Source organism: Musa acuminata, chromosome BXJ2-8 (assembly GCF_036884655.1).
Source record: "Musa acuminata AAA Group cultivar baxijiao chromosome BXJ2-8, Cavendish_Baxijiao_AAA, whole genome shotgun sequence".
NCBI lineage: Eukaryota > Viridiplantae > Streptophyta > Magnoliopsida > Zingiberales > Musaceae > Musa > Musa acuminata.
In genome coordinates, this window is record NC_088345.1 from 41576811 (window position 1) to 41589306 (window position 12496).

The following is a 12496-nucleotide window of genomic DNA, read 5'->3' on the forward strand; positions in this document are numbered from 1 at the left end:
AATAAAAAACAAAACAAAAACTTAGCAACACTATGGATTCTATCATATGATTAATGATAAATATTAACAAAGATATTTTGTAGTTAGGGCACTTAGATATATTTAGTTAGGGCACTTAGATATATTTACAAAAGCAAAGACATAATTTTGCTGATAATAGGCTAAAGATCGCTAAAGATCGTTCCACCAGCTAACAAAGTGCCTGTTGAGGTCATTGAAGACTTCAATGTCATGTCAAGTTGACTGAGCTTTATATACTGTTATGCCTTTTCCTAGTCCGAAAAAGTTAAATCTAGCAAAGTTGAAGAAGTTTCTCCTGGTACTCTAGACAGTAAAAGCACGAGGTTAAATCAAGTTTCTAATCTAGCAAAGGCGCTCGACACTTCCAGCGGCACCTCATCTGGCAAGCAGAAGCAATTCATTACTTACCTCTACCTGAACCAACATATTGAACACAATTTTGAACCACATGTTCACCTTCACCGAGATGGACATATCTATCCAAATTGAAAACATCATTTACCCACAAGTTGTTCTGCGATCATTAGATAGGAGGCAAAGATGAAGTGTAAACCAAAACAAAAAAAGAATTCAAGGAAACTACTAAAGGGTAACTCCATTATCATATATTTTTATTTTTTTACCAAAAGAATGATCTGTATAAGAGAACCCAAGACATGCAAGGCCTGAGGCTTGAATGCCATTTCTATTTATTGTTGCCATAGCTTTCCCTTTTACACATTCCATAAGTCAATATAACAAGGCAAATTCAAACCACGCTGAGCTCGACGAGGCAAAAATGTGAGTCTGAAAATGCAATGATCTTCAGTATTGGAGAATGTGAATAGGCACAGAGAAAATCAGAAATTCATTGCTTGTGCTTGTGTTTAGTGCCTAATGATATCTCTTGTTAAGTGCTTCCCTTACCAAGTACTGGTTTCATAAGGTTCTGCGCCTAATTTATTAGAAGCTTTATTCTTTCACCTCATCTGATTTACTAATAATTATAAGTGAGTTCCATTTCAGACAAGAGTCCTTTAACCCTTCTCCAGGGGTAATTGTAGACCTGTGTTATAAGTGAGTTCCATATCATGTAACTGTGTTAATGACCTTGATCTTAATGTAGACCTCATCTGTGGTCATATTTTTTCCATGGATTCTCAACAATCACCTCTATTATATGCATCTTCCCTCTGCCTAACACTGAGTGAGTCTATTTTCGAACAATTACGACTGTAGTTGGTCAGATATCTATTTACCACTGTGCTAAAGCTCGTGATACAGGGTGTAGTTGGTAGAAGAGTTATTTTTCATCTAAGCTGTGTGACAAACTCTTTTTTCCCTAAATGCTGGCTAAATCATCTAGCTTTTTAGTGGTCACCTCTTCATAATCACTCTGAATACCAACTTCTGCTTCCTAATCACTAAGCTGAAAGTCTTTCCTCCAAAACAAAAGCAAAATATTTGCTCATGTATAATTGTACTTTTATATCCTCCTTGCACTCACCACTGGAAAATGCAGGTTTCTCTTAATCAGCAGCACCACTATTCAATCTTCCAGACTATTCTCATGTTTTTTTTTTTTGGCTCATTGTGTTTGGCAGTCATTTCACAGAGTGCCCCAGGAAAACAAAGAGGTTTATGACTCATCAGGCTTTAGACAAATGAAACAGTAGCCAGTCACCTTTGTTTGATCTTTTTCTACAACCTGTAAGAGCTTTTGCCCCCACCATTCTATTATTCCAAAGTATTCTGAAGCTCCCTTGTATCCCAGCTCATTGTCTTTTACACGCATTTCAACAACTGCTTGAGGAAAACAATGAAGCCCCTTTGCATCAATCAGGCTTCAAGTACAAATGAAATGGTTCAACCAGTCATCCTCGTTTGATCCCTCTCTCCAACCTGTAAGAACCTACGACGGTCAGAATTTTCGATAGCTAGTGCTACTTCTCCTGAGGTACTTGGCTCACAATATTGACCTATTTTGGTATTTGTAAGGTGTGCATTATCATCCATTATATCCTCAAAAAGATCAAAAATTGAATGCAGATAAATCTTCCTGCAAGAACTTCCCAGAATCATGCTTCAGGAGCTGAGGTTTGATGCCATTTCAAAGTGATGACTGCTAAGTTGTGATGCAGTCAAAATATATATAGCTGAGCCTATATGATATACTAGTTAGAACTGAGGGACTCCGTCAGTTTTCAAGTAACCTGAATCACCTCATACAGAATAAGGATTTTAATCATTAAGTCATGAGGTCAAGAATACCAAGCATTAGTTACCTTTCCAAGAATGATAATGACATTCCTTGCAAAGAAGAACAAGATGGTGGCAGATTGTACAAAGCTGATTTCAGACACATTATTAATTCTTCCACAAGGCATGTTGTCATATACACCTCTTCGGCATGATTTCTGGTTGACCAATCCTCAATAATTCTGCAGATGCAATATATACAGACTTGTTAAGAAAGTGCATGATTACAAGCATGGAAAGACATTTTATTAGGTAATATAGAATATGAATTTTTAAAATGGCAAAATTCTTGTATCCTCCTTAGGAATAAAATGTGTCTATGGATGAAATGTGTCAACTAGAATCCAAATTTATTTCAAGCCAACATACTTGGATAAAAATAACTAGGTCTCATATTCATAGGCTGAACCCAGTGACCCCAGTGCACAAGACTCCTGCCAATGTGGGGGTCTGGGAAAGAGTTTACCCCTATGAACATAGAGACTGTTTTTGTGATTTGAATTTTATTAGGTAATACAGAATATTAATTTTTAAAATGGCAAATTTTCTTGTATCGTCCCTCGGAATAAAATGTGTCTAGGGATGAAATGTGTCAACTAGAATCCAAATTCATTTCAAGCTGATATAGTTAGATAAAAATAACTAGGTCTCATATTCATAGTGTGAACCCGGTGACCCCAATGCACCAGGCTCCTGCCGACGTGGGCATCTGGGAAAGATTTTACCCCTATGAACAGAAAGCCTATTATGGTGATTTGAAGTTTTGAACACAAATTCATGTCTATATTTAAAGTTTTCAATTTGAGGTCTTGTAGACACAAATAATATGGGTTCAGTTCTAACCATATTGTATATATGGAAATTCATATTTCAAAGTGATTAGTTAGAGTACTCACCTACGTTAAAGTTTAAACTACAAAAAGATGCCACTACGTTGGCTTTTTCCAAGTCTGGCATATTTTCTTCTCATAATTTTTTTTCATTTGCTTTAGCCAAAAATGTCATTTGTGTTTGAAATACTGACTTCACTACTCGTAGTCATATCTTTGGTTCATGAAATATTTACATCCATATCTGCCTCATACATAATTCAGTTGATATATGTCAGACAACCAACTTGCTTTGTATTTGCTTAGAACAACAAAATTAAAATATATAGCATTCATTTAACATATATACTTAAATTTGTACCCCCAAGTGTCCAGATTCCATTCTGTACCTGATATTCACCCCATGCTCTAACACAGAACCACCCATTCACCCTGAAGAATACAAGAGGAATACTTATTAAGTGACCAAAAGAACCTGAAACCTTCTTTTTTTTTTAAGACACTGATAGACTCCTCTAAAATCCAGTACATGCATGTTATTTTCACTGAAGGAGTACTATTGTGTACAACCAAAAAAACCCTTTCCTTTTGCTAGTTTTGGCATGATTACCAGATAACATTGATGGGAACTATACAGGTCACCAGCCTAATGGACTGGTTTCAAAGTTCCTTCTGCCATTAACGGACAACTAGTTGACATCAAGAACTCTACAAAGTACAACAAGATAAATGAAGTCCTAGCAGTAAAGGAAACTGGTTCAATAGTGGAATCAAACATTCATCTTAAATCACAAAGACACAAACAATACCTACATAGAGTAAATCAAATAACAATAAGAATATATTATGGATTTCATCCGCATGCTCATAACATATTACTATCAGTACAAATGAAGGTGATAGGACAATACAATCAATATAGAACAGGGAATAATATACCTTGAATTTGCTTCGGAAGCAATACTACAATCCGAATAAAGTACTTTCAGAACAGGTTGCAGATCTGCTGCAGAAAGTGATCCCATGCTATCTTCTGAGCAGTAGCCACTGGAGATCCAGGCTTTTGAATTTAAAAGAACTAACAGCAGCATTGGAGATTTCAACTTCAAATCCCTGACAATTATTCTGTATGAAAGTTCCTCTTCAGCGCCTTCAAGAAACACATTGGCAAGAACTCTTTGCAATGTGTGATTCCTGCCCAAGAAGGATAGTTCAGCAAATAAGCACACATCACTTAAAGGGAAAAATAATTAAGAGCAATACAAGTCACAAGTATTAATCAGAACAAGCTACTAAATAGCAAACAGTTTAATGTAACAGAAGTTCACTTAATGAACGCACAGACAATGACAGGTTCCAGTATATGCATCATAAAAGTCTAACAGTTTTTAATATCCAAGTTGTTTGGTATCAAATACAAACACAGTATTTTGGCAATATAAAAATTGGAATCGTGCCAAATTCTCGTAGTCTAATAACATCCTTGACATCCATTTGGAAACTAGAGAACTCACAAAAGGAGTCTTTAAATCACTAAGTTTATGGGTCCAAAATACCCAAATAATGGTGAATGCAGACATGCATAAATCAATCTAGGAATACAAAATAATTCTTGATACAAGGTTTGGAAAACTGATTGTGTAAGTTAAAAGAAAAAGGTAACTCAAATTTTTAAGGTTGCATTTTAAATCTGTAATCTACAAATAACACAAATGAAGAAAAATGGATAGCATACAACGATGGATAATAAAAACATGTACTTAGACATATTCTTGTCCAAAGCTTCTTTTATGTATACTGAGGAATGTTAATTGTGTAATGGCCTGAATGGATGCATAGAAATAGAACCTCAACTCTTCAGATATATCAAACAATTATCTCTACATTTCACAAGGATTAAAACTTTCGGTTGCATATGCCAATTTTACAAAAACATTAGCAATTTCAGATACTTGAAACCAATTTATCTTCAGAAGCTTCAGCAAGTGCTTTGTGCTTATGTTATAATGAGAAATAAGATTTACAGTTTACTTTGTATCTCATATTGCTACAAATTGCCAACACTTTGTGCATTGTATGATTGTATCAGAGCATGTGAAATGAAGATAAAAACCACTGATGTACAATTTTCTACGAAGAAAATTATTGGGTTAGATTCTGTTAGGTCCGGGAGGTGTCTGGAACTTTTTTGATACGTAAGAAATACTTGTTCCCAGTTGTACAAATTTTAGGATATCCCATCTAGTAAGTCTTTACAATCACGTCCCAGAACCCTTATAGAATGTGAGCTGAAACAGATCTCCACCAGACATGATATCCAAAAGAATATTGAATAAGCATTTAAAATATTAATGTGCAGTTACATCATTGTGTAACTATAAAATGTGTCCATTCCCACAGTCATGTTGATTCAAGATATTTCAGATACAGAATGCATCCAGAAGGAAGCTGACCTGAATATGTCACAAGGTCCACCGGCAGGAACAGATGTAGAAATGTAGCACTTAAATAGCCGGATTCCTCCATCTACAGGGATATTTGTGCTTTTAAAAGAAGGATAGCACCCAATCATAGATAAGCATTTTTTGCATGAGAATCCAACCCATTCTATATCATTTGAAAGGTTGGATGTTCTAACAATAAAACCACCTCCAAGAGAACTATTATGTAGCCACTTCTGACTTCCTGAAAGGCCTGAACTCGTCATAGACTCTTGGACTTTGGCAGGCATAATTGGCACATCGAGCATAGATCCACCAGAAGCATAATTTACCAAATTGTTTGATTTATGATCACAAATATTGCAATGAGCTTCCGAAGGAAACCCATCAGAAGGCTCTGGAAGAGGCTTCCCAGAACTCCCACAGCAATGATCTAAGTTAAGATTCAAGAAATCTGCATGTTGGGGACTTTGTATCTCATCTAAGCTTGATCCAATAGGATTAGAACATCCCTTTAAGCCACATTCAGTTCTTCGTCGCACATTGTTACAGATATCTGATGATTTAAGTATTGGGCTAGATAAAAGATCAGTGTTCTTTCTAATAGGGAGTTCTGTTGCAAGATCCATACACACATCTTCCTTGCTAGAAGAACCTGGCATCACACCGACATCAGCATTGTCTTCAACAAAATCTTGACCACTACCCCCTTTTACTGAATCATTTATAACAATACAAGCTACTTGGTCCTTATTTTTGTGGTCAGAAAATCCAGCTAAGAGTTCCTGAAATGAATAGCCCTCTAGATCATCTTGGCATATGATTATTGAAGCACCATCTAGTAGACATGTACCTTCATGACAGCTGTATCTGTTAACATACTGACGTACTAATTTCTCGCTGATACCTCCAAAAGAACAGCAGCAAGTTCCAAACCAATTGTCTGCCACCTCTCGCCAATTCACTGATGGCATTTCCACAAAGTGTCTGTGAAAAGATCCATTATGTTAACTATTATAAGATAAGAATGACATTACGAGGTTCAAAAGCTACAAGCAGCAACCACTTTAGTGGGAAAAAATTTTAAAGTACAAGGAAAAGTTAAACAAATTTGAAGAAAAAGAAACATATAATATTGTTCACAGTAAATATAAAGGAAATTGCAATTCCAGTAAACTAATTCCAACCGGCACAGCTTCCATAAGTAACATCAAAGCTACCTTACAAAGTTATCCTGCTTTACATTCTCATGATCAATTTATCAATAATCTAGATTTGTAGAGAGTTCCTGCAGGAAACATGGCTCTAACTTTTCAATTCATAATTGTAACATAGAGTTAATGTCAACTTGTACCTAAAGACAGACCTTCATGCATGTTAATGGAAACTTAAAGCAATAAAAAAAACTAACTTCTCGCCCTTTCCATTCATTAAACTATTCATCTAACATTGCTTCCAATTAGCTCCTTTCTCTCCAAAAATTCATCTTTTTCTTTTTTAACTGAAGTTCTACGTTATCTGAGCTAACACCACAATTGCAAGGGTAAGATGAACCCTTATTTTTATAGAGTATCCTACTCAAATAAAGGAGAATAAAGCAATTCTATGAAAAAAATCAAAAAAACTTTCTAGATCTCTCAAAATTACAGCTGCATGACTACATAGATATCTAACACAAGGCAAAAGGTTTTGGACAAGCATCAACATCCCAGTCCTGATTAGTCAATTAGATGCAAATGAACATAAGCACATCCTTGAAATCTAACCATGACATAACTAAAGATTGTTCTCCGACCAGCTTCAGCTAAGCACCATAATGGATAATTGAGAAGATGAAGTATATCATCTTTTCACAGGAATTAAGTTGTCAAGTCTGTATGGTCAGATGTAATGGTCCTTGTTAATTGGGCATTCCCCGGGATAAAGATCCAAATGTCCCTCTATTTATCAAATTTCATATTAAGTACAACAAACCAGGATTTTCCTTTTCAAGTACCGGACCCGTGTCAGCAGACTACAAGAATAATGCATACCAATCTGTACCAGTGTACCGACACACAGTATACCGGTGTGTACTAGTGGCTCGGTGATGAAGGAAACGAAAGAGAAGTAGAAGGAGAGGTAGAGGAACAGAGGAGGAAGGAGGAAGGAAGAGGGAAGAAGTGGAAGAAGTGGAGCAAGAATAAAGAAAAATAAAGAAGAGGAAAAGAACAACAACAACGAGGCAACACCATCTTACGCGATGACGAAGCGATAACAGCAGCGGTGGCAGTAGTGGGGAAGCGGCGATGGTAAGGCCGCAGCATCTTACACGACGATGAGGCAGCAACGATAGCAGAGGCGAAGCGACGATGATGAGGCGATGGCACCTTACGTGATGGCGAAGTGGCAATGGCAGCAAAGACAAAACGACAACAACGATACCTTACGTGAGAAGAGAGCTTGCATTCACGAGCCCTAATCTCTTTTTGTTTTCATTTTTACACTGATTTGGACATGGGCCCCACCATTTCTTTGAATATTTTATTAATTTAACTGGACCATTCAATACAGGGTGGTTCGCGTACGCGGTATGCCACATACTGGTATACCACCGCACAACAAACCCTGTAATAAACCAATAGTGCAAGCAATTAAACCAATTATATAGCATGCTACAAATCTCTAGTCTATTCTTGGTGCTTCCAAACAAGCTTACAAAGATAAGTGAGGTAGCATCAGCAGTAACGATCATATTGTAAATGATCACCATAGAGCTGTCAGTATTCCTTATATAATATCTGAGGTTGCAACAGTTATAAGCATAATTTCAGTTACCTGGTAGACTAGAAGATCAACTGTTAATATCACACCACCAATAGAAACACGTTTTGTAGCAGCAACATCATCATCCATTTAGAAAAAGCTTTGTTTAATTACAACAAAGAAGCATAGGACAACAACAACTCAATATTTCTACAAACTCATGGCAAAGGATTAAAGACCAATTTAGCAACTTCAAGTTTTGTTCTCAACTATGATATTGTCAAAAACTACTTGAGCTAAATCTCCATAAGAAATTTGAACATATATGCTGAAAAAATAATTGCATAGGTTATATAATGCGCAAAATAGGATTTTACTGTGTTACAACTCTTAAATAGATTCTGATCAAACATGATAATGAGCAATTGCAACAATTAATACATCACATATATTGGTATTCATGCAACTAAGAACACATTTATGGTGGTTGGTGGTTCAATCTGGAAAAAAGGCCACAATTCACCTCAGAGGTTGCTTTGTCAGCTTTGTCGAGCAGGATTTGCAAAAGAAATGTACACCACCGGCAGAAAGATTCTTTATATCTGGATTGCATAGAGGAACAGTACTATTGATGAGCATTCCCACATGTATCAAAGGTCTTTCTCAGCGAACTGACAAGAACACAAACCTAAAAGATAACCAGACTAACCTAAATCCAAAGGGAGCGGAACCAACGGATCCGAAAGCCCACCTTCTTGTCTGCCCATCTCGCCCATATAAGAATCGAGGACCCCGCGCAAATCCATCATGACCGGATGATCTACCGGGAGGACCAACGCCAGCTTGATCTCGATATGATCGTCCATAGCCCGGCATTCCACGGGGCAGCTCGGGTCGATCAAGACCTTGGGGACGGGAGCCTTGAGAGAGACGACATCTCCCGTTCCCCCTCCGTTTCTGTCATCGATCCAGGAGACAAGGAGCAGGGACTGGTCGAGGCGGAGGGAAGCGGACAGGTTTCCGCACAGGGCGGACGGGTGGACATCCGGGTGGAAGAGATAGAGGCGGAGGGTCGGGATGTGGGCTAGGGTTTCCCAGGTGAAGCGCCACCGCCGCGGGCTAGGGTTCTCGAGGACGTCCGAAGACATTTCCCGCTCGCTCCAGTAGTCGAACCTCACGTCCTTGTATTGTCATTTATGGTCGGCAAACCTCGGTCATCAGGCCAAGGTTTAAGCTCGGTCTGCAACCGGCGCACAAAGCACGGCCCGATCCGATGTGGTCTGATGCGTAATGAATGCAGACCCGCATGCGAGACTTGGGTTGTATTTAAATAAAAATTACATATTTTTTATATTTAACTATTATCTAATATACACTAGACTCACTTAATAAAAATTAAAAATCTAAAATAAGTTTTTACATTATATATATCAGACTCACTTAATTAAAACTTAAAATATTTATTTATATTACAAAATTAAAAAGTTTTCTCTTATATAAAATTAAAATTTAAAAATTATATCTGACTCAATTTTTGTTAGGATCAAGAGCACTAAGAGGGGGGGTGAATTAGTGCAGCGAAAAACTTTCGACGATTCAAATCGAAACTGTGTTCGTTCGATAAAATTGATTTCGGTATGAAAGCATATTCGTAAACCACTTTATCTTGAGATGAAGCGAGATTCATTTAAAACAAAGATACAAAGGCAGTTTGCAGTTTATGATGGAAATTAGAATATAAGCGCAAACTGAAATACGACGTTCGTACGATAAAAACGATTTCGGTATGAAAGCCGATTCGTAAACCACTTTAACTTGAGATGAAGCGAGATGCAGTTAAGGCAAAGATACAAAGGCAGTTTGCAGTTTATGATGGAAGTCAGAACTTAAGCGCAAACTGAAATATGACGTCCGTACGACAAAAGTGATTTACATCTAAACGTTGGTTTGGAAAGCACTGAACTTTGAAACACGTTCGTAAAAGCACAGAAGGCAGTAAGCTATTGAGGAGGTTTGCAGTAAAGATAAGATGCTCAAAGTAAATGCAAACTGAGATTTAGAGTGGTTCGGTCAATCTTGACCTACTCCACTTTTGGCTTCCTCCACCGACGAGGTCACCGACGTCAACTAGAGGCCTTCCTTCAATAGGCGAAGGCCAACCACCCTTTTACAATTTCACTCCTTTTGACGGGCTTAAGAGACAACCATTACATAAATTTTCTCTCCTCTCTTAAAGCTCAGAACTTGGAAGAAAAGAGGGAGAAGAACTTTTGGCCTTTACAACAATTTTGAACTCTCAAAATCACAGAACAAGATTAGAATTTCGGCGTTTGTCTGTGCTCTTTCAGTGCTGAATGGGTGGGGTATTTATAAGCCCCAACCCAATTTGAATTTGGAGCTCAAAACTGTCAATTCTCGGAATTCCGGGATCAGGCGGTTGCACCTCCTAACTGGAGCGGTTGCACCACCTGGCAGAGCTCGAAGACTGAGCTCAGGCGGTGCTACCTCCTGACTGAGGCGGTTGCACTGCTCAGCCAGAGCTCGGAGACTGAGCCCAGGCGGTGCCACCTCCTGGCTGGGGCGGTTGCACCGCCCAGTCTCGCTCGGAGACTTAGCCCAGGCGGTGCCACCTCCTGGCTTGGGTGGTTGCACCGCCTAACAAAAATCAGGGTTCGAATGGGTTGATCCATTCGGCCCAATTTGGGTTTTTCAGGGGCCCAATTGCCCCAAGATTAAGTTAATGGGATCACCTCCCATTTCCAACTTAATCCTTGTGCTAACTACGATTTTTACTAAGATATTTACTGCAACTTGCTCCGGTGCGTCAATCGCTTCTTCCGGCGAGCTTCCGGCGAACTTCCGTCGATCATCCGATGAACCTTCGGTGATGCTCCTACGGACTTCCGGCAAACTCCTGGACTTGTGACGATCCACTTGGCAAGTTCCAACGAGCTTCTTTTGGTAAGCTCATGGACTTCTCGGATTCGTTCCCGCAGAACCTCCGATGACTGTTTGAACTTCCGTCGAACTCTCGAACTCCCAACGTGATCATTGTCTTGACTCCGGCGCAACTCCTGCTGCATATCTTACTTTCATCGTAGTTAATCCTGCACACTTATCTCAACATATGGATTAGATAACAAATGACAATTGACTTCATCATCAAAATCCGAGATTCAATAATCTCCCCCTTTTTGATGATGACAATCAATTGATAATGGCGTTAACCTTAACTCCCCCTGTCTATATGCCATACTTGAGATAAGTCATTCTTGAATTCAAAACCTTTGAATTCAAGAGATATATTGATAAGTTAAAATCATTTAAACTTATCAATACTCCCATCGTGATTCCCATCATGATGTTTCTTTCTGAAGATGATGTCAAGGCTTGACATACATTTTCAAATTTTACATAACAGGTTTGAACGATGGTAATAGTAGCAATTCATCAGATTGTAAGATATCAAGATGTAAAACTATGAAGTAAGATTTTGATATCATTACATGATACAACCAAGGCATAATGCAAATTATAGTAATCATAGCATCAATTCATATATCTCTTGGTGATGCAAGCATGGCATTATATATTTCTTAGTGATGTAAGCAGCATGGCATTAATACTCATATATTTGGCATTAATACTCATATATTTCTCTCCCTTTGTCATCAACAAAAAGCATAGTAATTGTGATAGCAGGAGAACAATAAGCGAATTTTGAGCGTGATAGTTGTTCATGCCTTTTACATTCATTTTCAAAGCATATAAGGGAAGGCATGATATATAGATTGCCTTGAATACCAGCTATTTGTGAGTTTATTTTAAGTGAAGTTAAAACCAATGAGAGATTCAATCAAGCTTTATTTTTACAAGGATCAAGATATGTATGTGAAACAAATCCTTACAAGTAAAAACACTATCATTCATATTTCAAGATGGAATTCATAAGCAGGAATCATTTCATCAAATATATTTCAGAAAAATATTTTTCATAAGTGTATGAGAAAATCCAATTGTTAAGCGAATCCGAAAATGAAATTAACACTTTCATTCATTCGGACAAGACTATGTTATTGATTTTCAAAAACAATTATGAAGACGAAACATGCTTATTGTTATGGAAATTTTTTTATTTAGCACATACTTTCCAACATGTTATTTAGGCATGTAATGACAATCAAGTGATTTTGATCATTCAATAGAGTCCGAAAGATAATT

The 12496-nt window shown here is 37.7% G+C and overlaps 1 protein-coding gene across 2 annotated transcripts; it reads right to left on the reverse strand.

Moving 5' to 3' along the window:
- Positions 1–2226: 2226 nt before the first annotated feature.
- On the reverse strand, positions 2227–9471 carry LOC135619485 (uncharacterized). 2 transcript variants are annotated; one of them, XM_065121540.1, is made up of 6 exons: positions 8985–9471; positions 8799–8877; positions 5543–6517; positions 4029–4283; positions 3479–3521; positions 2227–2441 (listed from the first exon to the last, which is right to left on the reverse strand). In XM_065121540.1, exons 1-6 carry the CDS (start codon positions 9421–9423, stop codon positions 2433–2435), a joined length of 1800 nt encoding a protein of 599 aa, XP_064977612.1. In that variant the 5' UTR covers positions 9424–9471; the 3' UTR covers positions 2227–2432. The 2 variants fall into 2 exon arrangements, with proteins under 2 accessions (XP_064977612.1, XP_064977611.1); XM_065121539.1 differs by lacking the exon at positions 3479–3521 and having other exon boundaries at positions 8985–9470.
- Positions 9472–12496: the final 3025 nt, after the last annotated feature.